General features: G+C 47.2%; 1 protein-coding gene and 4 pseudogenes across 1 annotated transcript in view; 3 read left to right on the top strand and 2 right to left on the bottom strand.

Annotated features, from left to right (window-relative positions):
* ILF3 (interleukin enhancer binding factor 3) overlaps window positions 1-1,643 on the top strand; it is a 33,694-nt gene extending 32,051 nt beyond the window's left edge. The window contains exons 19-20 of the mRNA XM_059696796.1: window positions 596-724; window positions 1,114-1,643. Coding sequence (XP_059552779.1) covers window positions 596-724; window positions 1,114-1,250 — 266 coding nt within the window. The 3' untranslated portion in view covers window positions 1,251-1,643. The remainder of the gene's footprint in view (window positions 1-595; window positions 725-1,113) is intronic.
* Window positions 1,644-2,600: 957 nt separating this feature from the next.
* LOC132235050 (inorganic pyrophosphatase-like) lies at window positions 2,601-18,163 on the top strand (annotated as a pseudogene).
* LOC132236294 (small nucleolar RNA SNORA16B/SNORA16A family) lies at window positions 6,450-6,573 on the bottom strand (annotated as a pseudogene).
* A 4-nt stretch (window positions 18,164-18,167) lies between the features above and the next one.
* Window positions 18,168-19,205, top strand: LOC132235049 (rab-like protein 2A; annotated as a pseudogene).
* Window positions 19,206-22,599: 3,394 nt separating this feature from the next.
* LOC132236357 (small nucleolar RNA SNORA11) lies at window positions 22,600-22,705 on the bottom strand (annotated as a pseudogene).
* Window positions 22,706-25,488: the final 2,783 nt, after the last annotated feature.

Here is a 25,488-nt window from a genome sequence, read left to right as displayed (position 1 = left end):
AGGAAGTTGGAGGCATTGGCCTTAGGGTGGGCATTGGGACAGACTTGGAGGCAGAGGCCCCCAGGCTGAAGCTCCTGAGGCTGTGGGTTGAGACTGGGGCACAGGGTGGAGTCTGAGTCTGGGCCAGCCACTTTGAGGTGACCTGTGGAGCATCCAGCCCCTATAAGAGCGTGAGTTACTCTGCTCCATCTCTCCCTCCACCTCATGTACAGAACCGGTGGGCTGCACTGTGCCAGTGGCCCCATTGGGAAAGGGTAGGAGTACCGTGGTTTGTGGTGGGACACCCAGTAGCAGGGGCCGGGACTTGGGCTAGCTCTGCAATTACTGAACTGCTGGGAAACTTAGGTTGGAGGAGCAGGTGGGAAAGTGGGATGATGGAGCTTGGCTTCAGAGTGTGGTGATCAGGACAATCCAGGGCGTGGTGACCTGTGGGATTCTAGCCAGCCCCAAGCAGTTCGTGGTGAGACTGACCTGTGCCAAATCTAAGCAGTCAAGACAGGGAAATTTGCAAGGGTCCAGGGTCTTGGCCAAAGGTCTGCCACGTCCAGGGCTGCAGCACAAGGCCCTTTTAACCACACTGTCTTCTCTTTCCCAGACTACAGTGGTAGCGGAGGCCGAAGCGGTGGGAACAGCTACGGCTCAGGCGGGTCGTCGTACAACCCAGGGTCACATGGGGGCTACGGAGGAGGTTCTGGGGGCGGCTCCTCGTACCAAGGCAAACAAGGTGGGCCTGGAGCAGCAGGTGGCATAGCATGGGGAGGGGGATCCTCACAGAGGCAGAGGCTGTGAGGGTGGATGTGGCCCGGCTTGGGCAGATAGCCTGGGCAGGGCCACAGTGACAGCTGCCTTTTGGCTTCTGTGTGGGGCAGGAACAGAAAGCAGGAGACGGGGCATATGGGGCCCTATGCAAGCACCAACGTAGGCATGCCTTTATAGTTTCTTGGCTTTTAGAACCAGGGGCCCAGGAATTATCGTACCTAAATTTTGCCGCCTCCATGAAGAAATGCTGGCAATACGGAGAGCCACACAAGAGCCTGGTGCTTAGCCCCAGTTAGAGCTTCCACTGCTGAAACCTCTGTGACTCGGCTGATCCCCACCCCCTCTTTCCCTCAGGAGGCTACTCATCACAATCGAACTACAACTCCCCGGGGTCCGGCCAGAATTACTGCGGCCCTCCCAGCTCTTACCAGTCATCACAGGGAGGCTACGGCAGGAACGCAGACCACAGCATGAACTACCAGTACAGATAAAGCCCTGAGGGTGAAGATTTGTACCTTCTGCACTTACCCTCCTCGTTGTAAGATTCAGTTTTATGCATCACAGTTAACATGTCTGCGGCCCCTCTGGGTCCTCTTGCCCTACCCTGTCCACGTTGCTGTGTTGTGAGGTGCAGCTGGTCACCTTGTGACCCGTTCTGTGACCCATATTTAGCGTGTTTGGGACTCCACATCTTCAGTGGTTTGTTAGTTGCCATTACAACTTTGTCCGAGTAGAGTTTTCTGAGTTCTTACAGTTCAGTATCCCTCTGTCTATTTACAATTGGTGTTAGTGTTAACTCAGTTTGTCTTGAAATAGTTACAGAAGGGATACCTCATCTGTTAATGCTTTTGTGAAGTGAGTTAAACGAGCTTTCTGTATTTTAATGCTTTAGTGTTTCAGTTTTATAAGTGAAGATTTTATTTTAAAAAACAGTGGGAAAGAGTGGGGTTTTTGTATGTCTGGATCATTCAGGCAGTACATTTGAATTCAACTGAATGTAGACAAATAAAAAACGAGAAAAAAAAAACTGCGCCATCGTAGGCCTGGGTGTCTGACCCTCCAGGAGTGCAATGGACAGGTTTAGGTTCCTCCACTCTGTTTCCAGCACTGGAAAGTGGAGCGCATGTGGCAGGATGGTCCCTGTTCACCAATGAGGGTATAGTGGCTACCTCCAGGCTTATGACATCTTGACTGAGTTGGTCAGGGCCAGCAACCAGTTAGCTGGAATCTTGTAGCCCCAATGTCCCAGCAAACTCCACAGCCCCGAGTGTCTGCATAGTAGCCTAGCGGCCCATGCTCCCACAATAGAGCATGCTTTGTTTTATGCTCCATGAATTCTGGATGTAGTGTAAGTCCAATTTGAAGTCACCATGGATGAAGTTGGGTACATAGAACCTAATCTGAAAAAGCCTGGTTGAAATTTGACTGAGGCACCCCCAGATGGAGCCATCTATTTGGGGTGGCGTTCTGTGGCACCCCTACTGAGAATTTCACAGCGCGCACAGGTGGGCTTTGCAGTGGGTTTCTCTGGAGCACTGTTCTCAATCGCAGGCAGTTTTGTAGTGCTTGGGAGACATTGTCACATAGTGGTTAGAAGCCAATGCTGCAGAACATTCTACACTTACACATCAGTGTGGAGGTGGAGGAAACCTCCCCTGAGCAGCCCTTCTCAACTCTGGGGGTGGCCTGTCTGGGAAGAGCCCTGTGGGCAGACAGGGCCTGCACTGCCCTCTGCAGGGACCCCTGTCGACTTGCTGCCTCTTCACCCTCTCAGATCCTGGCACTGTTCACCGCCTAAGCTCTTTGTCCTCCCGTGCTTGTTAACCATGGCTACTGGGAGAAGTGCAACCCATTCTTGATGCAGGATTACTCAGCCGAGGCAGAAACTCCAGTGTGTCTTCAAAGGATGAAGACTTGCTTTCTTGGAGAGGTGATAAAAGGTATTCTGCACTAAAAAGAAAACATTGGGAAATGTTTGGCCTCTGCTGCAGCAGAGGAGGTCCTAGATACCAAGTGATCCAGGTCGGGGAGAGGGGCCCTGTGAAATCCATTCAAGGGGTAGCCAACAGTGTGAACATTTTGGTCAGCCTGAAGTGCCTAAAGTATGTGTACGAGTGGAGAGAGGATACAGGCTTGAGGGTGGATATCCACCCCAGCTCCTCTCCCAGACGTGTGCAGGGGCTAGGATAAAGACCCATGTGACATCTTCGGGACCTTGTGTTTGTGATGACAGGATACAGGCTTTGGACAGAGTCTACATCACTCAGAAATCCAAAGGGAGGAGCCCCTTGGCCCCAACTGCCAAATGCCTTCCAACTCTGGACCTTTCTTGTCAACACAGGTCTCCTCACATCAGCCTCCCAAACAGAGACCACTACCATATTCCAATGTATGAATATGAGTCTGTGTCTCAAATCTTCCTCTTTCTTACAAAGACACAAACCATTGGAATTAGGGCCCACTCTAATCCAGGATGATACTATTTCAAGATCCTTGTATCTACAGAGACCCTGTACCTACAGTCAGTCACATTCACAGGCATCAATGGTTAGGATGGGGACATGTCTTTTGGGAGACACTTTTGCAGCCCACAATAGGGTTGGGTGAAGGTTTCACCCACTGGGCTGCTGGGTGAAGGTTTCGACCCTGGGAGCTTCAGCTACAGCCAGATCACCATGGTCAGGTCTGGACAACACTGAGCTAGCAGCAGCATTGCAACACAGTGGGTATCTGTCCTAAGGGGACAGCTCATGAGTCCAGATCCCTTGGCACCTTAATGCTACTTGGGGACCTCATTGGTGCTGATAGCCCGGTGATGCCTGAGGCCAACTGCAATGTCCCAGCCCTCAGGACCTGCTACTGCAGGAGGCTGGGCTCAGGAAGATGTGAACCCACCTTGAGCATGAAGGCCTTGCTGGGGCATCACCCACTCAAAGCTGACCAAGGCCTTCCCAGGCCTGTTGCCCTCCAAGCCCCAGGAAGCCAGCCTAGAGAATCCCTCACTGAGCTGCTGCTCCAACTCATCAGCCAGGGCCATAGTGGGCAACAGAGCTGGCCTGTGGGGGAGATGCTTTGACCCATATATTGCTGGAGGACAGTGTCATGCATCTGTCAGTCACAGCAAAGATCACCAGGAACATAAGCAGGAAGGACCAGCGACGCACATGCTTACTAAGCGAGTTGATCAGACGGGGTGCCTGGTGAATAGGTTGTGGGGGTCGGGGGGGTGTCAGTGCTCTGGGACTGGACACAACACTCCAGAGGGCTCAGGAAAGGAGACCAAACCATTGGTGGGACAGATAGACACGGGCATGGTGGGCCAACGTGTTGGGGGGGGGGGGGGGGGAGCAGGGCCTTTCCAGAATTTTGGACTGATGGCATGGGGGTTGGTGGGGATTGGTGACTTGGGACCAAAGGGGACCTCTGAGTAGTAATAGGATACAGATCCAGGATTCCACCTCTCTAGATTGGCAGTCACTGGGCCTCATGTCCCTCTGGGCTAGGTTCCCAGTCTGACCTGAAAGTTACCACCTAGCTGCCCAACTACCCTGGCAGAGCATTCAGCTCCCTTGGCCCGTTGACCATTCTTGTGTGGTCAGCAGGGCCTGCTCTGCCCCTGAGGCCTGGCCTTGTACAGCTGGGCTGTCAGCTGAGATTCAGTTTCCTGATGTGAGCCCCATGCTGGCTGTGTGCTCTTTGCTGCAAGCCTTTTTGGCCCAGATGCTTATTCTAACCCATTCCGGAATAAATGGAAACTTCCTGTGTTCATTGTTTGATTCACTCAACATGTGTTTATTGGATGTTGGTTTATGTATCACTCCTGCACTGGGTACTGGAACTTCGGTGGCAGAGTTGGTCCCTGCCCTCATGGTGCTTCTAGGCACCAAGAAGACCCTGTTCCATATGAGCAGGAAGGGTCAGGGAAGGCTTTTTGTGTTTCAAGTGAGACAGGATGCTTGAACTGAGACCATGGGTGTGTTGGGGAGGGAAAGAGAAAGCTATGCCATGCAGAGGCAACAAAATTTCAGTTGGAGCCGAACTCAGGTGGTGCTGGGATCCAACCCCAGCAGGTCCAGGAGTCCCCAAAGGTGTGGACGGAGTCGGCGAAGAAGGAATGACATGGAGACAGCGTTCAGTTGATCAGCAGCCTAGCCAGGATCTCTAGCCAAGTTTGGTGTTTATTGTCTTGTTACATCTGTATTTATACCAGTTGATTTTAATCCTGTCAATTTCTATTGAAAAGGTTAGGGCGTTTCTTATCTCCATTCCAGGGAGTAAAGATTATGTAGCTTAATCGTGATTGTAGTTAGTGATTAACTACCCACCTGGCACTTAGTTAAGGGGTTTTATCCCCTCCCTAACTTCAGGGGAAAAATCCCTACCTGGGGAAACAACCTTTCTCGGAGAGGTGACCTTGGTTAAAACACATAGCGCTAAGGGGAGCAAACATCAAGAACAGTACGCCATATACGCCAGGTCCCTTGAAACATTTGCTGTGCAGATGTTTCTTTCCTGCAGCGACTGTGTCAAGCAGCAAGGATGGACGGGCCTCCGACAAGGTGGGTGAAGCTTTTTGATTGCAAAAAGATAGAAATGTTGCTAGGTTAGCGAGGGGCACCCAGTGCAATTCCTTGACAGCCAGCCAGAGGAATTCTAACCTTTATCCTGACAATAATTGAGAGCTATGGAAGGATTCTGAACTGGGAAGACACCCAGGTTAAGTCAAGCTTCAGAGAAGTCCTTTTGACTTGAGCAGAGAATAGGTGTGTGGGAGAAGTGAGAATAAGGGCAACAGACCAGGAATGAGGCTTGAGTTCTGGAACATCCTTGCCGTGAGTTTCAGGGGGACTTAGTTGGCGGAGTCCACTGGACTTGGTAAAGGAAGAGCTCACAGACCCAAGATAGGTTAAAACAATGTCCCAGACCAGCAGAATGGCCTAGCAAGGGGCATTGCCTTGCCTCGAGATACAGGGAAGGGAGGTGCCCAGGCTCCCAATTCTTCCCCTCACTGGGGGGGGTGGGGGGGGGGGACACACGCAGGAATGGCTAGGGCATGGCCACGAGGCCATTACCCAAAGGTTCCAAGTCCTGTCCGTGGTCTTCCCATTGTCTCCCAAGAAGCCGACACCTAAACTGAGTCTCTTGGCAGCTGGGCTTGGGGACGGGGCGGGGAAAGATATCAGTTGTGCCCCCCACCCCCAGATGGATAAACCTGGGGCCCCTGTTTCAACGTTAGAGGTATCTGAGGCCCACTTCAGAGTTCAGGGATTCCACGCTCTGTGTCCAGAAATCCAACTCCTGCACTTACCTGGGACATCAAAGTACCGGCTTCTTAGGGCCAACCACCTAGTACCCAATTTGAGGGACTCCTCGGGGAAGAAATTGGGGGATCTGAGCGCCCCTATAATCCTGATTATGCATCTGTGATGATGCGTGGGCCTCCTCTTGGGCGCAAAAACCGGCCATAGCCCCACTTCTGCAAACACACCCCTAGACCCGCGTGGTACACACCACCCGCCTCTTCCATGTCCAATCAACAGCCCCAGTCCCAATAGAAGCCTTCCACAGGCCCTGCCCAGTGACGCCCCCTCTGTCTGTGTCATCACAAGCAATTTTAATAGGACCTTTCCTAGGCCCCGCCCTGCCACTTTCCCATAGGGTGCTCACAGTGCACCGCTTCTGTTTTTTTGAACTGTATTCCTTAAATGTTGCAGATCAGTTATGGACAGAACAGCGACCAAGGAAAACTCCCTCAGTACCCCTTTTGACCGCAGCAGCTATATGGACGCAGCTGCAGCTTCCACAAGGTCCATGAGCACAGCTTCTAATAGGGCGCCTTCGAACGCTCCACCCCGATCTAGGCCCCTTTCCTGGTCTCCAAGCAAAGTGCAGGCGCTGTCCAGCGTGCTGAAATCTCCTTCCCAGCACTTCTTCAAGGGGAGACCTCAGGGCGCCCCTAGCCCTCCCCACTGAACGGCACAGAAACCTCAATGCCACTGAACCTCGGTTACACCCCACTTCCACACCCTACTTGACCTCTTGGTGATAGAAAGAGATCGCCTCGCTCCACATCCCACCCTCCCACCCTTCTAGCTCAGATAAAAGCCAAAGTTCTCAACGCAAACTAGAGGACTTGGGGGACCTCTCTTTTGACCTCCAGCTCCTCATCTTCTGCTCCTTCCCTCATTCCCTCCAGCCACACTGACCTACCCCATGCGCCACAAACAATCCAGGCACATTCCCACCGCGAGGACTTTGCTCATTATTTCCACTGCATGAATGCTCTTAGTTCCCATCATGGATCCTTTCTCATATCTTTCAGGCCTTAACTCAAATGTCACCATTTCAGTGAGTCTGATCCTGACCATTCTATTTTTTATTTTAAGAAAATTTTTTAATATATTTTATTGATTTTTTACAGAGAGGAAGGGAGAGGGATAGAGAGTTAGAAACATCGATGAGAGAAACATCGATCAGCTGCCTCCTGCACAGTCCCTACTGGGGATGTGTCCACAACCAAGGTACATGCCTTGACCAGAATTGAACCTGGGACACTTGAGTCCGCAGGTTGATGCTCTATCCACTGAGCCAAACCGGTTAGGGCTTAAGAAATTTTTAAAATTATTTTTTATTGCCCTAGCTGGTTTGCTGAGTGGTTGGAGCATCGGCCTGCGAACTGAAGGGTCCCAGATTTGATTCTGGTTAAGGGTACTTACCTGGATTGTAGACTTGATCCCCAGTAGGGGGCATGTGGGAAGCAGCCAATCGGTGATTCTCATCGTTGATGTTTGTATTTCTCCCTCTCTGAAATCAATAAATATATATTTTTTTAATTTTTTTACTGATTTCAGAGAGGGAGGGAGAGATAGAAACATCAATGATGAGAGCGACTCATTTGATTGGCTGTCTCCTGCATACCCCTTACTGAGGATTGAGCCCCAAACTCAGGCATGTGCCCTGACCAGGAATTGGTTCATAGGTCAATGTTCAACCACTGAGCCATGCTGGCCAGGCCAACCCTATTTAAATTCACCTTCCAACTCCTCCTCTCCTTCCCTGCTCTCTATTCTTCAGCACTCCTCACCACATAAGACATGATATGCATTAATTTTTTTGCCTGTCCCTCCTGGGCATGGATAATCCTATCTAATAAAGAGGGAATATGCTAATTGACCCTCACACCATTGCAAAGATGGTGGCACCCACAGCCAGTAAGGAGGGAATATGCTAATTGATAGCCCCACCCTCAAAGATGGCAGCGCCCACAGCCAATATGGAAGGAATATGGTAATTGCCCCATCCTCAAAGATGGCAGCGCCCACAGCCAATAAGGAGGGAATATGCTAATTGACTGCCACTTTCTCAAATATGGTGGCGCCCAGTCCCCTCAGCCCTTAGCCGCCCAAGGCTCAAGTAACGAGGGCTGCTCGAGGCTTGCACTGCCAGCAGTGGCAGCAGCAGAGGTGTGATGGGGTGTCGCCTTCCCCTGATCACAGGGTCTCCTCTCGCCCCTGAGGGCTCCCAGACTGTGAGAAGGGGGAGGCCGGGATGAGGAACCCCCGCTCCAGTGCATGAAAATTCTGGTAAATATATAATTTTTATTTCCGAACCATGACTTCCTGGTTCATAGGTCGGTGCTCAACCATTGAGCAATACCAGCTGGGTCAGAGCATGAATTTTTGTCTGCTTGTTCACTGCTATGCTGCCAGCAGGGAGAACAGTGTCTGACACAGAGTGAGTGCTCCATAGTATTTATTGCATATATATTCATGCATATATTTGGGCGTTTACTGTGTGCCAAGCCCTACTTACTTCATAATGACCCCTCTGCCCCTCCTCCTTTCTTTCTTAAACCTCATCCAAGGATATTTTCCCATTGATTTTTAGAGAGGGTGGAAGGAAGGGGGAAAGACAGAAAGAGAGAATCATCAATGAGAGAGACACATCAATTGGTTGCCTCTCACACGTCCCCCAACCAGGGCTAAGGATCGAGCCTGCAACCAAGGTACATGGACCTTGACTGGAATTGAAACCAAGACCCTTCAATCTGCAAAGCAACACTCTATCTACTGAGCAAAACTGGCCAGGGCTCTGTCCCCATTTAAAGATTAAGAAACAAACTCAGAGAACGGCAATCACCAGACTAAAGTCCCCTGACTTCTAAATGTCAGACCCTGAATCCTCCCTCTCAGGTTTTCCTGGCTGTATCCTTTCCATCCTTCTCTGTCCTGCAATCCCTAATACTGCCTTCTCCTACAGAAAAAGAAGTTATATAAGAGGTTGCCTTCACAGGGCTCACACAGGACTCGATTTCAATTCCTGTTACTTGATTATTAGCCATATGACCATGAGCAAGCCAGTAAATGACTCTGACTCATTTTCTTCATTCATAAAATGGGTATGAAAGTAATACCCACCTCATTGTACTCAGAAGGTCAAATAATGCAATGACAGGGTAGAGCTTAGCAGACACCTGGCACACACCGACACCTACTCCATTGGTGTTGGCTGTTAATCATCATCGTATTATTATTATTATTATTATTATTATTATTATTATTTGTATGAACTAAAACTAACTTGAAAATTAGGAGAATGAGACCAAAAAAGCTATAGGAAGACAGGCTTTTAAGAAGGTAGGAGTTCCTCTGGCTGGTTTGGCTCACTGGATAGAGCATCTACCTGGGGACTGCAGGGTCCCAGGTTTGATTCTGGTCAAGGGCATGTACCTTGGTTGCAGGCACATCCATGCCCAGTAGGGGGTGTGCAGGAGGCAACTGATCAATGTTTCTCTCTCATGGATGTTTCTAACTCTCTATCCCTCTCCCTTCCTCTCTGTAAAAAATCAATAAAATATATTAAAAAGAAGAAGAAGGTAGGAGTGGCCTTGGCCAGTGTGGCTCAGTTGGTTGGGCTTTTTCCCGTGCACAAAAGGTTGACAGTTTGATTCCTGGTCAGGGTATATGCTGGGTTTCAGGCTCCATCCCTGGTAGGGGGTGTGCAGGAGGCAGCTATCTCACATCAAGGTTTCTCTCATTCCCTCTCCCTTTCTAAAAATGAAGTTTAAAATGTTTTTTTTAAAAGGTGGGAATGAAGAATAGATTCCAAACCTCACTGGGATCCCAAACCTCACTGAGAATAAGAGAAATGTACATTAAGAATTACATGAAGCCCTGGCTGGTGTTGTTAAGTGGTTAGAACACCCGCCCGCAGACCAAAGTGTCTTGGGTTCAACTCCTGGTCAAGGGCACATACCTGGGTAGTGGTGTGCTCACCACCCCTGTGGGCTGTGGGCCGGGGGCAACCAGTCAATGTCTCGCTCTCTCTCCTTCTTCCTTCTCCCTCCATCCCTCCCTTCCACTCTATGCAAAGCAATGGAACAAATATCCTCAGGAGAGGATTGACAACCACAACAAATGACATGGAGTCACCACAGTTATGTCAAAAAAGCAGTTGAAATTGTGTTGGAGAGGCTGTGAGGAAATAAGCTCGTCCATCCACTATGAGCTGGTGCAGGTGCAAATGTCAGAACCTGATAGAGGACATTTGATGGGATTTTATAACATTACTAATGGCCCAGTGCATGGATTCGTGCACATTGAAAGGGAATTAGAAGAAATATTTTAATATTGCTATTCGTCCTTTCTCTATAATAGAAGTGTCAACCAAATTCACGATCGACAATGACAGATGGAAACACGTGTGCAATTGGCGCCAGCGAGAGCTTTACATGTATCATGCATGCGAGAATCAACCTAGCCTCTTAGATATATAGAATAAACTTAATTTGCCTGATTTCTGATTTAGCTAAACTTTTTCCAGCCCAGTGAAGCACTCCAGCTTCTTTTTCAGGTAATTGTCAGTAACACAGCAGTAAATATCAACACGAAACAGATTATTATTGTAGATCACGCAGGGAGAACCAAGGGTAAAATATTTAACTGCAACAGTGTTTGACTATATTCTGTGCAGTGAGAAAACCTGAAGTCATTTTCAAGTTCCACCATTTCTTCTTTTCAGTTGGGTCAAGTTCCTAAGCTTTCTAAACCTCCGTTTTCTGGCTAATGAAAGGAAAACAGTATTCCACTGATTCTCCTATCTCCGTGGTCGGCAAACTGCGGCTCGGAGCCACATGTGGCTCTTTGGCCTCTGGAGTGTGGCTCTTTCTAAGCCTTGGGAGTACCCTAATTAAGTTAATAACAATGTACCTATCTATATAATTTAAGTTTAAAAAATTTGGCTCTCAAAAGAAATTTCAGTCGTCGTACTGTTGATATTTGGCTCTGTTGACTAATGAGTTTGCCGACCACTGTCCTATCTAGCTACTCCAGGATTTCCTGAGGATCAAATTAGATGAGGCGCGGGAAAATGCTTCACAGACATTTGTTTAAAGCGTGAAATGTTTCCACCTGCTATAAAGCAAGTCATGTTCCTGTGCTGAAGAAACTACAAGACTAGTCATGGCTAGGGAGAGAAAGCCTGGCATTGCTATGTGACGTCATTACCTGGTGCCCTCAGTGACTGTTTCAGGGCTAGGCTGGCCTGTGGGTCGCATTTTGTGCCATGGAGTATTGGTAGCATTGGCTGCATTTTGGTGGGCTGTCACTCCGGGGTGGTTGGGGGCCCTTTGTCCCACTTGGGGGAAGCCAAGTGTTGCTTTGTGGGTGCCAGGTCCAAGATGCCGTTTCTCTGTGTGCATAACAGCAGCTCCTGTGTTGAGTATCTGCCCCTTGGTGGTCAGTGCACGTCACTGCGACAGGTCGAACAGTCGGACACTAAGCATATTAGCCTTTTATATAGAGAGATAATCTTTGACCCAGTCATGGAGCTGATGGAAATTTTTCCTAAAAATGTAATTGCTACTCTAGCTGGTTTGGCTCAGTGGATAGAGTGTCAGCTGGGGACTGAAAGGTCCTGGGTTTGATTACGGCCAAGGGCACATGCCTGGGTTGTGGGCTCAATCCCCAGTAGGGGGTGTGCAGGAGGCAGCCAATGAATGATATTCTCTCATCATTGATATTTGTATCTCTCCCTCTTCCTCTCTGAAATCAATAAAAAAATATATTTAAAAAAATTCTTTTTTTAAAAAAATATATTTTATTGATTTTTTCACAAAGAAGAAGGGAGAGGAGAGGGATAGAGAGCCAGAAACATCGATGAGAGAGCTCGATCAGCTGCCTCCTGCACGCCCGCGAGTGGGGATGTGCCCACAACCAAGGTACATGCTCTTGACCAGAATCGAACCTGGGACCCCTGAGTCCGCAGGCAAACGCTCCATCCACTGAGCCAAACCGGTTCGGTTTGAGATTCTTTTTTTTTTTAATATATTTTTTACAGAGAGGAAGGGAGAGGGATAGAGAGTTAGAAACATCGATGAGAGAGAAACATCGATCAGCTGCCTCCTGAACACCCCCTACTGGGGATGTGCCCGCAACCAAGGTACATGCCCTTGACCAGAATCGAACCTGGGACCCTTCAGTCCACAGGCCAACGCTCTAAAAAAACAAAACACAAAGATCCCTCGTAAAAAAAAAATGTAATTGCTGCCTAGCTAGTTTGGCTCAGTGGATAGAGTGTCAGCCTGTGGACTGAAACACCCAGGTTCAATTCCAGTCAAGGGCACATGCCCAGGTTTCAGAATCATCAGTGATTCTCATCATTGATGTTTCTATCTCTCTCCCTTCCTCTCTAAAATAAATTTAAAATATCCTATATAATAAAAGCTGAATATGCAAATTTTCCCCTTGACCGTGATTTCAACTGCTCACTATGACATGCACTGACCACCAGGGGGTGGCCCCAAACATGGCTGGCATTGGAGACTTGCTACGACCTCTCTCTGGCTACCTGGAAGTGGGGGTGATGGTGACAGAGTTACAATGAGAATGCGGGGTGTCCACAGAGCTCGCTCTCACTCCCCCTGCTACCCTCCCCTGGGACGCCAGGGGTCATGAGCCCACCCTGCACCCACGCGGCCTCTTCCAGGTGAGCCAGGCCACAGCCCCCGGGACAGCAGGGGCCCGTTGGTTGGGGTCCCTGTGGGTTCGCCCAGGAGCTGGTCTGCAAGACAGGCCTGGAGAGAGTGTGCTGCCACTTCTGTGCAGCACTGCTGGGCAGCCAAGAAGCCCAGGCTACGCCCTGGCTCACAGCATCCAGCCATACTCAGCGCATCTTCACATGGGGACTCGGGCGCCATGACTCAGGCGGAGGGGGGTGCACGGGGCCCAGAGGTCAGCTGGGACCTGCCCTTCCACGCCAGATGCTCGTGCTTCAATTGCCAGCCAGGCCTAGGGACCTGGGCCTGGTGGTCCGCGCATGTCGTAGTGAGCGGTCGAACTCCTGAGAGGACAATTTGCATATTAGCCTTTTATTGTATAAGATAATATTTGACCCAGTCATTGAGCTGATGGAAATTTCTCCTAAAGATATAATTGCTGCCCTAGCCGGTTTGGCTTAGTGGATAGAGTGTCAGCCTGTGGACGGAAGGACCCCAGGTTCAATTCCGGTCAAGAGCATATGCCCAGGTTTCGGGCTCATCAATGATTCTCTCATCATTGATGTTTCTATCTCTCTCTCCCTCTCCCTTCCTCTCTGAAATAAATAAAAATATATTTAAATACATATATTTAAATATATATATATAAAAAATTGCTGCCATGTGAAACTACTTCAATACAAGATTATATATTACAACCTAGTTTATAGAAGTGAAAAATTACCCATAACTCGAGAATCAACAGGAGACCCCTTAAGTGAGTGATGGTCTATCCATACTTTGGGATATGAGGCAACTGTTAAGAGCAAGGAGACTATGTACTGACAGGATGGTCTCCAAAGTATAGACCAAAAGCAAGGTGCAACCTACCAGTGTAATTAGCAAGCCTTTTGTGTAAAAAAGAGGTAAGTATTTAGCTTCCTATTTGCTTCTATTTGCATAAAGAAATGCTGGAAAGACAGGAATGTAATAAAACATGTTACTAGGAAAGGCTGAGATGGAAAGTGGGTGGGTGTGGAATGAGGTGGGAAGGAGTTTGTTTGCCTTTTAGACTTTCTGAAATTTTTTTTAAATATATATATATTTATTGATTTCAGAGAAGAAGGGAGAGGGAGAGAGAGATAGAAACATCAATGATGAGAGAATCATTGGTTGGCTGCCTTCCCGCACTCCCCCCACTGGGGATCGAGCCTGCAACCCAGGCATGAGCCCTAACCAGGACTCGAACCATGGACCTCATAGTTCATAGGTCGACGCTCAACCACTGAGCCATGCCAGCCGGGGCTACACTTTCTGAATTTTTAATACGTTTGAAACTTTGAAATATTACACATGAAGAAAAGTGCCTAAAACATAAAAGTGTAGTTCAGTGAAGACTCTAGTAGTTACAACCTCTAAAGACCCTATTGTATTTTTGTGGAAGAGATATCTGTGTGTGTGTGTGTGTATACACAAAACACTAAACTAAAAACGAAGTGCTCACCTCTGGCCAGTGTAGCTCAGTTGGGTGGGCGTTGTCCCTTGCACCTAAAGGTTGCCGATTCAATTCCTGGTCGGGGAACATGCCCTGGTTGCGGGCTCAATCCCTGGTAGGGGGTGTGCAGGAGGCAACCCATGGGTATTCCACTCTTACATTGATGTTTCTCTTTCTGTCTCCTTCTCCCTTCCTCTCTCTCTAAAAATCAATTACTTATGTGCTCAACAGCTTGGCCAGGTTGAATTCTGCTGCCAAATCACCTAAACTGAGTAATGAAAGATGTTGGTAAATGGCACCAACATCTGAAAAGATGTTCAAGCCCTAGCTGGTTTGTCTCCGTGGTTAGAACGTCCACCTTCGGAACAAAAGGTCCCGGGTTCGATTCCAGTCAAGGGCACATGCCCGGATTGCGGGCTCAATCCCCAGTAGGGGCTGTGCAGGAGACAGCCAATCAATGATTCTCTCTCATCATTGATGTTTCTATCTCTCTTCCTCTCCCTTCCTCTCTGAAATCCATACAAATATATTAAAAAATAAATAATAAAATAAAATAAAAATGAAAAGATGTTCAATCTCAGTAGGAATCATGGAAATGCAAATTAAAACCCCAATGAGATGCCATTTCACACAAACCTGATTGTCAAAATGTGTTTCTGGCTCTGGCCTGGTAGCTAAGTTGGTTAGAGCATCGTCCCCTATATGCCAAGGTTGCACATATAAGAATCAACCATGCCGAAACCGGTTTGGCTCAGTGGATAGAGCGTCGGCCTGCGGACTGAAGGGTCCCGGGTTCGATTCCGGTCAAGGTCATGTACCTGGGTTGCGGGCACATCCCCAGTGGGAGATGTGCAGGAGGCGGCTGATCGATGTTTCTCTCTCATCGATGTTTCTAACTATCTCTCTCCCTTCCTCTCTGTAAAAAATCAATAAAATATATTAAAAAAAAAAAGAATCAACCATGAATGGATAAAGAGGAACAACAAATTCATGTTTCTCTAAGAAAATCAGTAATTTTTTTTAAGTTCTGAAAATACAAGAGTCTGAAAGCACGTGACACAAGGGAGCTCCTACATGCTTGTGTGGGTGTCGGTCGGTGTAATTGCTTGAAAATAAGTGGTCCTGCCTTGTAATGTTGACTCTCCAAGCATTCTAGGGTCCTGGAATTCTGTTCCTAGAATTTTTGCAGCAGTATAGACAGAGATGTGTACACAAATGCTCACAGCAACGCTGTTTATAATGATAAAGACAAACTAACTAAAAAAAAAAATTGAAAAGTCCACAAGTCTATTGACTAGAGAATGAATAAGCACACTTTAGTATATTTATACCAATACATATGGTACATTGATTTGCAGAAAAAATGAATGAACCACAACGACTTAAAACATGAATGTATCTTAAAAACACAATTGTATAGAACATAAAGCAAGTCACAGGGACTAGGTGTGGTATAATGTAATTTTATTAGTGTAATAAATGTTGGGGGACAACCAGAAGTTTCTCCTTTTTGCTACTGAATTTTTAAAAAAACTATTATGAAACTTATATTGGAGTAAGTCATAGGTTTTGAAATGTTTGGACAAATCCATGAATTCGTGCACTGGGCCTCTAGTATATACATATTTAACCATGTGGTAATATGTTATCTCTTTTTATTTTTTTATGTTTATTATACACCATTTATTGATTATCAGTGGTAAGGATAATCTCTTTTTATTTTTATTTATTTTTTAAAAGATATATTTTATTGATTTTTTACAGAGAGGGAGGGGAGAGGGATAGAGAGTTAGAAACATCGATGAGAGAGAAACATCGATCAGCTGCCTCCTGCACACGCCCTCTGGGGATGTGCCCGCAACCAAGGTACATGTCCTTGACCGGAATCGAACCTGGGACCTTTCAGTCCACAGGCCGATGCTCTATCCACTGAGCCAAACCAGTCAGGGCTGTGATCTCTTTTTAAATAGGGTGCTGTGTGCGGGCTGCTGGCTGCTTGCTCTGTGGCGAGGCTGCTCATCTCAGGCACCATGAATGGCCACAACAGCGGGAGCATGTTGCTCCCTTCACCCTCGAATACCGAGTCTTCTTCAAAAATGAAAACAGACAATATATCTCTCCATTTCATGATAGTCTAATTTATGCAGATAAGGATGTGTTCCAGTCCACATGGTAGTTGAAGTACCTCGCTGGTCTAACACAAAAATGGAGATTGCTACAAAAGACCCTTTAAACCCAATTAAACAAGATGTGAAAAAAGGGAAACGGTTATTTTGCAGATCTGTCCCCTTGTAAAGGATATATCTGGAACTCTGGTGCCATCCTTCAGACTCGGCAAGACCCAGGACACAGGGACAAACACACTGGCTGTAATGGTAGCCATGACCCAACTTGCCGGGGTCCAGCCCCAGCAGGTCCAGGGGTTCCCAAAGGCGTAGACGGAGTCGGCGAAGAAGGAAGGACACGGAGACAGTGTTCAGTTGATCAGCAGCCTAGCCAGGATCTCCAGCCAGGATCTCCAGCCAAGTTCTGGTCTGGATCTCCAGAGAGGTTCTGCTTAGGTTCTGATTCTATTCAGGATCTCCGGCGAATTTCTGGTCAGGATCTCCAGCGAAGTTCTGGTTAGGATCTCCAGCCAGGTTCTGCCCAGGTTCTCCAGCCAGGTTCAGTCACCAGGTTCTAGTCAGGTTCTCTTGCCAATTTCTGTAGTCAGGTTCAGTCCAGGATCTTTTGCCATGTTCTCTCGCTAGGTTCTGTCTCTAGGTTCTGAGGCCAGTTTCTGTCCAGGATCTTTTGCCATGTTCTCTCCAGCGAAGTTCTTCTGTATCTAGAGAACGTTCTGTGTAGGTTCTGTGCCTAGGTTCTGTCTCTCTTGGTTCTGTCTTCTCAGTTCTGTGTCTTGCTGTCTTGTTACATCTATATTTATACCAGTTGATTCAATCCTATCAATCTCTATTACAAAGGTTAGGGCGTTTCTTATCTCCATTCCAGGGAGTAAAGATTATGTAGCTTAAGCATGATTGTTCGTAGTTAAAGTGATTAATTACCCGCCTGGCACTTAGTTGAGGGGTTTTATTCCCTCCCTAACTTCAGGGGAAAATCCCTACCTGGGGAAACAACCTTTCTCAGAGAGGAGACCGTGGTTAAAACAAATAGTGCCAAGAAGGTGAGCAAACATTTTAAGAACAGTATGCCATATATGCCAGGTCCCTTGAAACAGCAAGGATGGACCGGCTCCCGGCACCAACTGACGCCTGTGGAACGGGAAGCAAGGTATGTGCAAGAGGGGAAGTGATCGGGGTGAAAGGTCTGACTGAGCATATTGGCTGTGATCAATGAAAAGGGAAACTGATGGGAGAGTGATTGCCGTTAATGTCAATAGTCCTGATGCAGCAAATTATAATGACGTTAAAGATGCCAGGGGCTGAAACCTGGCTACCCAGAAGCTACTGTGGCCTGGTTCCGAAGGTCCAAGATTCCTGATGAAAACCAGAGGACCAGTTTTCTTTCCAGGCAGAACTTAAAGATAAGAACTTTGCAACTGATATTATTAAAAGCACTCATGGCCATTGGAGAGAATAAGTGACAAAGAAAATGGAATGAAAAAGGAATTAGCTGCCTGCATACCAGTGTCTGAGAGTCCCTTCACGTGTCATCCTGATGCTGCCAAAGCCATTGCGAATGCTTTATGGTTTACCTCCGCCGCGTGGCCGTGTGCATCTGCCTGCAGAACACCAAACAGACGCACATCAGTGGTTCCATAACCAGAAACACTACGGAAATTTCTTTGAAATACAAGCTGATATTGCTGATATGCAAAAGTAGTGTTTTTCAAAACCTTAACTTTATAGAACTAATCTAATTAACAAAGCGAATTCTGCTGTGACCAATCCAATATATTTAGTGTGATATCCATATAAAAGCATTGTTCAGAAAGCCGGTGCGGCGCTGCGTGAGCCCGCGGGTCCGAGCGGACGGGTCCTAGGGGTGCGGGTCCGCACGGCCCCCCGGGCACCCGGGATGGAGGGCAGGGCCCAAGAGATAGCCCCCTCCCCTGGGCTGAGCCAGGGGCCGATGGCCAGGGACAAAGCCAACCCCTGTGCGGTGGACCCAGAGAAATACGGTGCTGGTGACAACGTGAGGTTCATCTGCCTGGGCGACAGCGCTGTGGGCAAGTCCGAACTCATGGGGAGGTTTCTCATGGACGGATTTCAGCCCCAGCAGCTGTCCACGTATGCCCCGACCTGGATAAGCACACAGCTACTGTGGGTGGCAAGACCATTCTTGTGGACTTTTGGGACACGGCGGGCCAGGAGCGGTTCCAGAGTATGCATGCCTCCTACTACCACAGAGCCCACGCCTGCATCATGGTGTTCGATGTGCAGAGGAAAGTCACGTGTAAGAACCTGGGCACCTGGTACACGGAGCTTCGGGAGTTCAGGCCAGAGATCCCGTGTGTCGTGGTGGCCAATAAAATCAATGCTGACATAAAGGTGACCCCAAAAAGCTTCAATTTTGCCAGGAAGTTCTCCCTACCCCTGTACTTTGTCTCAGCTGCTGATGGCACCACGTGGTGAAGCTCTTCAGCGACGCAATTCGATTAGCTGTGTCCTACAAGCAGAATCCCCAGGACTTCATGGATGAGGCTTTGCAGGAGCTTGAGAACATCGGTTTGGGGCAGAAGGAAGAGGAACGGCCAGACCAAGAGCAGTGAGGCAGCACCAAGAGCCTGCCTCCCTCCTGAGCCCGAGGATGCCTCTCCCTTCACAGCTCCGGCTGGCTCTGAACTGAGAAACTTCATGACCTTCCACACCCAGCCCTCTACAGCCACCCCCTGTGCTGCAGGACAGGGACAGGGCATCGCCATCCAGACCCTGACCAGGATTGGAGATCCATCCCTCTCTAGGGTTGGACAGAGAAGAGAATCTTGGAACCTGCTTCGTGTGTCTCTTAAGTAAAAGGCAATTTTGGTGTTTTTTTTTTTTGTCTCCCAGAACAGTTAAAAGCCCGACGTCAGCATGAGGCATTCCTTCCCATTCCAAGCAGTGGCGGGACGTGGTGCCCGGCAGCCAGGGCATAGGCATGCCCTCCTCTCCCGTACCTGTGGCTCACTGATGTGCTTAGTGATCATCTTGCATGTCATTTCCACTGTATTTTTTATGTTTTCCTTTTACAATAGAGGTTGGATTACATAACCATTGAAAAAAAAAAAAAGCATTGTTCAGTCCTGGCCATTCGAGCATTGGCCTGAGCACCGAAGGGTCTCGGGTTTATTCCCAGTCAAAGGCACACACCTGGGTTGCAGATTTGATCACAGGCCCTGGTCGAGCATTTGCAGGAGGCAACCAATCATTGTGTCTCTCTTACATCGATGTTTCTCTCTCCCCCGCTCCTTCTTCCCTCCTTCCAACTCTTTCTAAAAAATCAGTAGAGGATACATGGCAGGGAGAACCAAGATGGCGGCATAGGTTAACGCCGGAGTTTGCTGCTTTGAACAACTACTTCAAAAGTGAAACCAAAAAACGGAGGGGACATCACCCAGAACCACAGGAACGCTGGCTGAGTGGAAGTCCTACAACTAGGAGGAAAGAGAAACGCACACGGACACTCAGAGGAGGCGCAGTGCTGAAGTCAAATTCTGAGGTGCGGAGCGCGCGGAGCGGGCTGGCGGCGGAGGGCGCGGTTGGCGTTTTCAATCGGGAGGGAGTCACAGACTCTGAGCTCCAGATCCGGGCGAGTCTTTAGGGACCCAGACTCAAACGGGAGAAGCGGGACTGTCTGGCTTCGGTCAGAGCGAGTGCAGCTTTCTCTCCGAGCTTTGCAGCGGGTGCTGGGACTCAGAGAGGCAGAGCCCCTGGAGACAGGACTGAGAGCCGCCATAACTGCTCTCTCCGGCCCACCCTGTTGATCCTGTGCGACCCGCCCCGCCCAAGCCCTGCACAGAGGCATTTGCCGGATAGCCTCAGGCAAAGGCTAGATTAGCACCTCCCTAGAGGACAGAAGTTCTCTCACTGCTGACACAGGTGATTCTCATAGCCACTTGGCCTGGAGGTCAAACCCTCCCTGGAATTAGCTACAACAATCAAGGTTTAACTATAAGACTACGAACAAAGACCACTAGGGGGTGCACCAAGGAAGCATAACAAAATGCGGAGACAAAGAAACAGGACAAAATTGTCAATGGAAGAAATAGAGTTCAGAACCACACTTTTAAGGTCTCTCAAGAACTGTTTAGAAGCTGCCGATAAACTTAATGAGATCTACACGAAAACTAATAAGACCCTCGATCTTATATTGGGGAACCAACTAGAAATTAAGCATACACGGACTGAAATAACGAATATTATACAGACGCCCGACAGCAGACCAGAGGAGCGCAAGAATCAAGTCAATGATTTGAAATGCGAGGAACCAAAAAACATCCAACCGGAAAAGCAAAATGAAAAAAGAATCCAAAAATGCGAGGATAGTGTAAGGAGCCTCTGGGACAGCTTCAAGCGTACCAACATCAGAATTATAGGGGTGCCAGAAGATGAGAGAGAGCAAGATATTGAAAACCTATTTGAAGAAATAATGACAGAAAACTTCCCCCACCTGGTGAAAGAAATGGACTTACAGGTCCAAGAAGCGCGGAGAACCCCAAACAAAAGGAATCCAAAGAGGACCACACCAAGACACATCATAATTAAAATGCCAAGAGCAAAAGATAAAGAGAGAATCTTAAAAACAGCAAGAGAAAGAAACTCAGTTACCTACAAGGGAATACCCATACGACTGTCAGCTGATTTCTCAACAGAAACTTTGCAGGCCAGAAGGGAGTGGCAAGAAATATGCAAAGTGATGAATACCAAGAACCTACAACCAAGATTACTTTATCCAGCAAAGCTATCATTCAGAATTGAAGGTCAGATAAAGAGCTTCACAGATAAGGAAAAGCTAAAGGAGTTCATCACCACCAAACCAGGATTATATGAAATGCTGAAAGGTATCCTTTAAGAAGAGGAAGAGGAAGAGGAAGAAAAAGGTAAAGATACAAATTATGAACAACAAATATGCATCTATCAACAAGTGAATCTAAGAATCAAGTGAATAAATAATCTGATGAACAGAATGAACTGTTGATTATAATAGAATCAGGGACATAGAAAGGGAATGGACTGACTATTCTTGGGGGGGAAAGGGGTGTGGGAGATGTGGGAAGAGACTGGACAAAAATCGTGCACCTATGGATGAGGACAGTGGGTGGGGAGTGAGGGTGGAGGGTGGGGTGGGAACTGGGAGGAGGGGAGTTATGGGGGGAAAAAAAAAGAGGAACAAATGTAATAATCTGAACAATAAAGATTTAATTAAAAAAAAATAAAATAAATAAAATAAAAAATCAGTAGAAAAAATATCCTTGGGTGAAGATGAACAACAACAAAGCATTTTTCTTTTTCTTTCTTAAAAAAAATATATTTTATTGATTTTTTACAGAGAGGAAGGAAGAGGAATAGAGAGAAACATTGATCAGCAGCCTCCCACACACCCCCTTACCCCTACTGGGATGTGCCCGCAACCAAGGTACATGCCTTTGACCAGAATCAAACCCGGGACCCTTCAATCCACAGGCCCACGCTCTATCCACTGAGCCAAACCAGTCAGGGCCAAAGCATTTTTTTTTTTATCTCAACTAAGATAAATTTTAACACATGCTTAAATATCAAGGCAGTTATTGGAATTGGGAAGTCATTTGTGAATAAATGTGCAAGATGTTGGATGTATATGTTTACTATGTGTTAGTAAATAAAATTATTTTGCTGCCCAGTTGGCGTGGCTCAGTGGTTAAGTGTCGACCTGTGAACCCAGAGGTCAGGGCACATGCCTGGGTTGCGGTCTTGATCCCCAATGTGGAGCGTGCAGGAGGCATCCAATCAATGATGCTCTCTCGTCATTGATGTTTCTCTCTCTCTCTTTCTCTGAAATCAATAAAAATCTATTTTAAAAAATTATTTTGCTAAAAAAACTTTAAATATATCTATTTATTTAAAACAATAATAAGTAAAGCTTATTAAACTCCTGTGTGTGTGTGTGTGTGTGTGTGTGTGTGTTTAATTTTGACTTTTAGAGAGAGAGAAAGGGAGAGGGATAGCAAGAAACATCGATGAGAAAGAGGAAAATCATCAATCGGCTGCCTTCTGCAGTCCCCTACTGGGGATTGAGCCCAGAACTCGGACCTGTGCCCTGACCAGGAATTGAACCAGAGACTCTTGGTTCGTGGGTCGACACTCAACCACTGAGCTATACTGGCTAGGCTAAACTGTTTTCAAATTTTTCTTAGTTTTTGACTTTTTTGTTAGTGTACATGTTTTTATTTTTATTTATTTATTTTTTAACATGTAGGGTGCTTGTGCACAGGAAGGCCACACGTTTTGTGCCCCTTGTCACAGTGACCCCAGTTCCTGTTGGGTGTGTTGTAAACATGTACATGTTTTTATTCATTAATATATATATTTTACTGAAGTAAGATATATAAAATGTAAATGTCATCTTCTAATCTTTTTCCATATTACTGAGAGATTTCTCTCCCCTCCATTTTAATTGAAATACTACTGCCCTGGTGCACAGATTCTTGCACATTGAAAGGAAATTAATTAGAAGGTGGCTGGTGGGCAGGACTGGGCATGACAGGCCGGACAAGCCCTGGAGCCAACCTCTTGGTGGTCCCTCCCTCGCTGGCCGCATCTTGAGCGGCACTGGGGCTCAAAGGTCGTCTACAGAGTGAGTGGGGTCCCTCTGACAGGTGTGGTCCCTCGGCCTGGCCTGTCGTGATTGAGCTGAAACAGGCTCTCCGACATTCCCCGAGATGTCATGGATTGCGAGAGGGTAGTTCTCGGGTGACGACCCCTGGAATCGGACTCCCTCCTCTGTGGTTCCGGGTATGTCACCCGAGAACCGCAGCTGTGAAGTCACCGCAGCTCGGGAGCTCCTGCATTGAGCGTCTGCCCCTTGGTGGTCAGTGCACATCATAGCTACTGGTCGGATGGTTGGTTGGACAGTTGCTTGGCTTTTATATATGTAGATAATTGACAGGTAACACTGTATTAGTTTTAGGTGTACAACATAATGATTTGATATGTGCATACACTGCAAACGTATTTTGTATTTTCAGTGGGAAATAACATCAAAAAGTATTAACAGGCACCCTGGCTGGGTGGCTCAGTTGTCCCATGCACCAGAGGTTTTTGGGTTGGATTCCTGGTCAGGGTATATTCCTAAGTTGTGGGTTCAATTCCAGATGGGGGCAAGCATGGGAAGCAACTGATAGATGTTTCTCTTCTCTTCTCTCTCATCTCTCTCTCCTCTTCTCTCTAAAATTCAATATACATATTCTCAGGTGATGATTAAAATAAATAAAGTCTCTGGAAATAGTCCTAAGGCCATACGGCCAATAAGGAAACATCTATTCAAGAAAATCGATGAGAAAATTTGGTTAGAACAGGGAGTATCTGTGGTATTTGATATCTTCTACCTCCCTTCTACCAGTTCAGTGAGATGGAAAATCCACTCCAGACTGGTGCAATGGGGTTTGCTCTCCCCAGCAATCGGAGGGCTATCTTTTCAGGAGGGGCAGCAAGCCAGCGTTTCTCCTCATGCGCCCAGCTACGTATGAGGCTAAGTTGCAGGTAAGTGCAGCACTTCAAAGAGAGAACAGAATTTTCCAAAATTATGGAAAGACTCCAGTAATCAAATACAACAATTTTAGGGAATCCAAGACGGGCTAAATTAAAAGAAACCCACAATTAGACATATCCTGTGAAATTGCATACTGGCAAAAAAAATTTAAAAAAAGAAATGACTTTTTAAAGGAACTAGAAAAACAAAAACAGGTAAGAAATAGCACTCAGATTGAGATTTTACTTTTTTAAAAAATATTTTTATTGATTTCAGAGAGGGAGAGGGAGAGATAGAAACATAAATGATGAGAGAAAATAATTGATTGGCTGCCTCCTGCACACCTCCTTCTGGGGATCAAACCCCGGACCCTGCAGTCCACAGGCTGAAGCTCTATCCACTGAGCCAAACCAGCTCGGGTGAGATTTTACTTCTTCATGTTATAATATATATGTATATACTGAGTGGCCAGATTATTATGACCACCTGACGTTTGTAGGCAAATTAGCCGTACACTGCATCGTATGGGATGTGGAAGCCAAAGGCCTGTTCGAACACCTCTGCTGTCTGCAGTTACCAAGATAAAACGTCTCCAATTCGCACAGGAACACAAGGATTGGACAGTCGAGCATTGGAAAAAAGTCATGTGGTCCGATGAATCACGTTTCCAGTTGCATCATGCTAATGGCAGAGTGAGAATTTGGTGGAAACAGCATGAAAGCATGCACCTCACATGCATGAGTACAACCCTTCAAGCTGGTGGGGGCAGTGTTATGGTTTGGGGCATGTCTTCCTGGCATGATTTGGGCCCTTTAATTCATGTGGAACAACGTCTGAATAGCACAACATACCTAAATATCGTTGCTGATCAAGTTCATCCTATCATGTTGATGGCGTATCCCAATGGAGATGGCTTCTTCCAACAAGACAATGCGCCGTGCCACGGTGCTCGTATTGTGCAGGAGTGGTTTCAAGAACATGAGGGAGACTTTACCTTGTTTAGGTGGCCCCCACAATCACCAGATCTCAATCCGATTGAGCATTTGTGGGATGAAGTTAAAAGAGCCATCAGGCAGCTGGTTCCACAACCATCAGATCTCACAGAACTGGACAGTGCTATTCATCAGGCATGGTGTCAGATTCCTCGCATCACCTTTCAACATCTTGTGGAGTCAATGCCAAGAAGAATCGCTGCAGTATTGAAGGCAAAAGGTGGCCCAACGAAGTACTGATGGGGTGGTTATAAGAATCTGGCCACTCACGTTCAAATATATCCCACGTTCAAAGGCTGTTAAATCGCGTTGGTTACCCACATCTTCAGAAAAAAATCACTTCTACCTTCGTGGTAAACAACCTGCTTCCCTATTTATTTTTTTTATTTTTTTTAAAATATATTTTATTGATTTTCTACAGAGAGGAAGGGAGAGAGATAGAGAGTCAGAAACATCGATGGGAGAGAAACATCGATCAGCCGCCTCCTGCACATCTCCCACTGGGGATGTGCCCGCAACCCAGGTACATGCCCTTGACCGGAATCGAACCTGGGACCCCTCAGTCCGCAGGCCGACGCTCTATCCACTGAGCCAAACCGGTTTCGGCTGCTTCCCTA

The sequence above is a fragment of the Myotis daubentonii genome, chromosome 5 (genome assembly GCF_963259705.1).
Source record: "Myotis daubentonii chromosome 5, mMyoDau2.1, whole genome shotgun sequence".
In the NCBI taxonomy this organism is placed as follows: domain Eukaryota; kingdom Metazoa; phylum Chordata; class Mammalia; order Chiroptera; family Vespertilionidae; genus Myotis; species Myotis daubentonii.
This window is presented reverse-complemented; position numbering and strand designations above follow the sequence as displayed.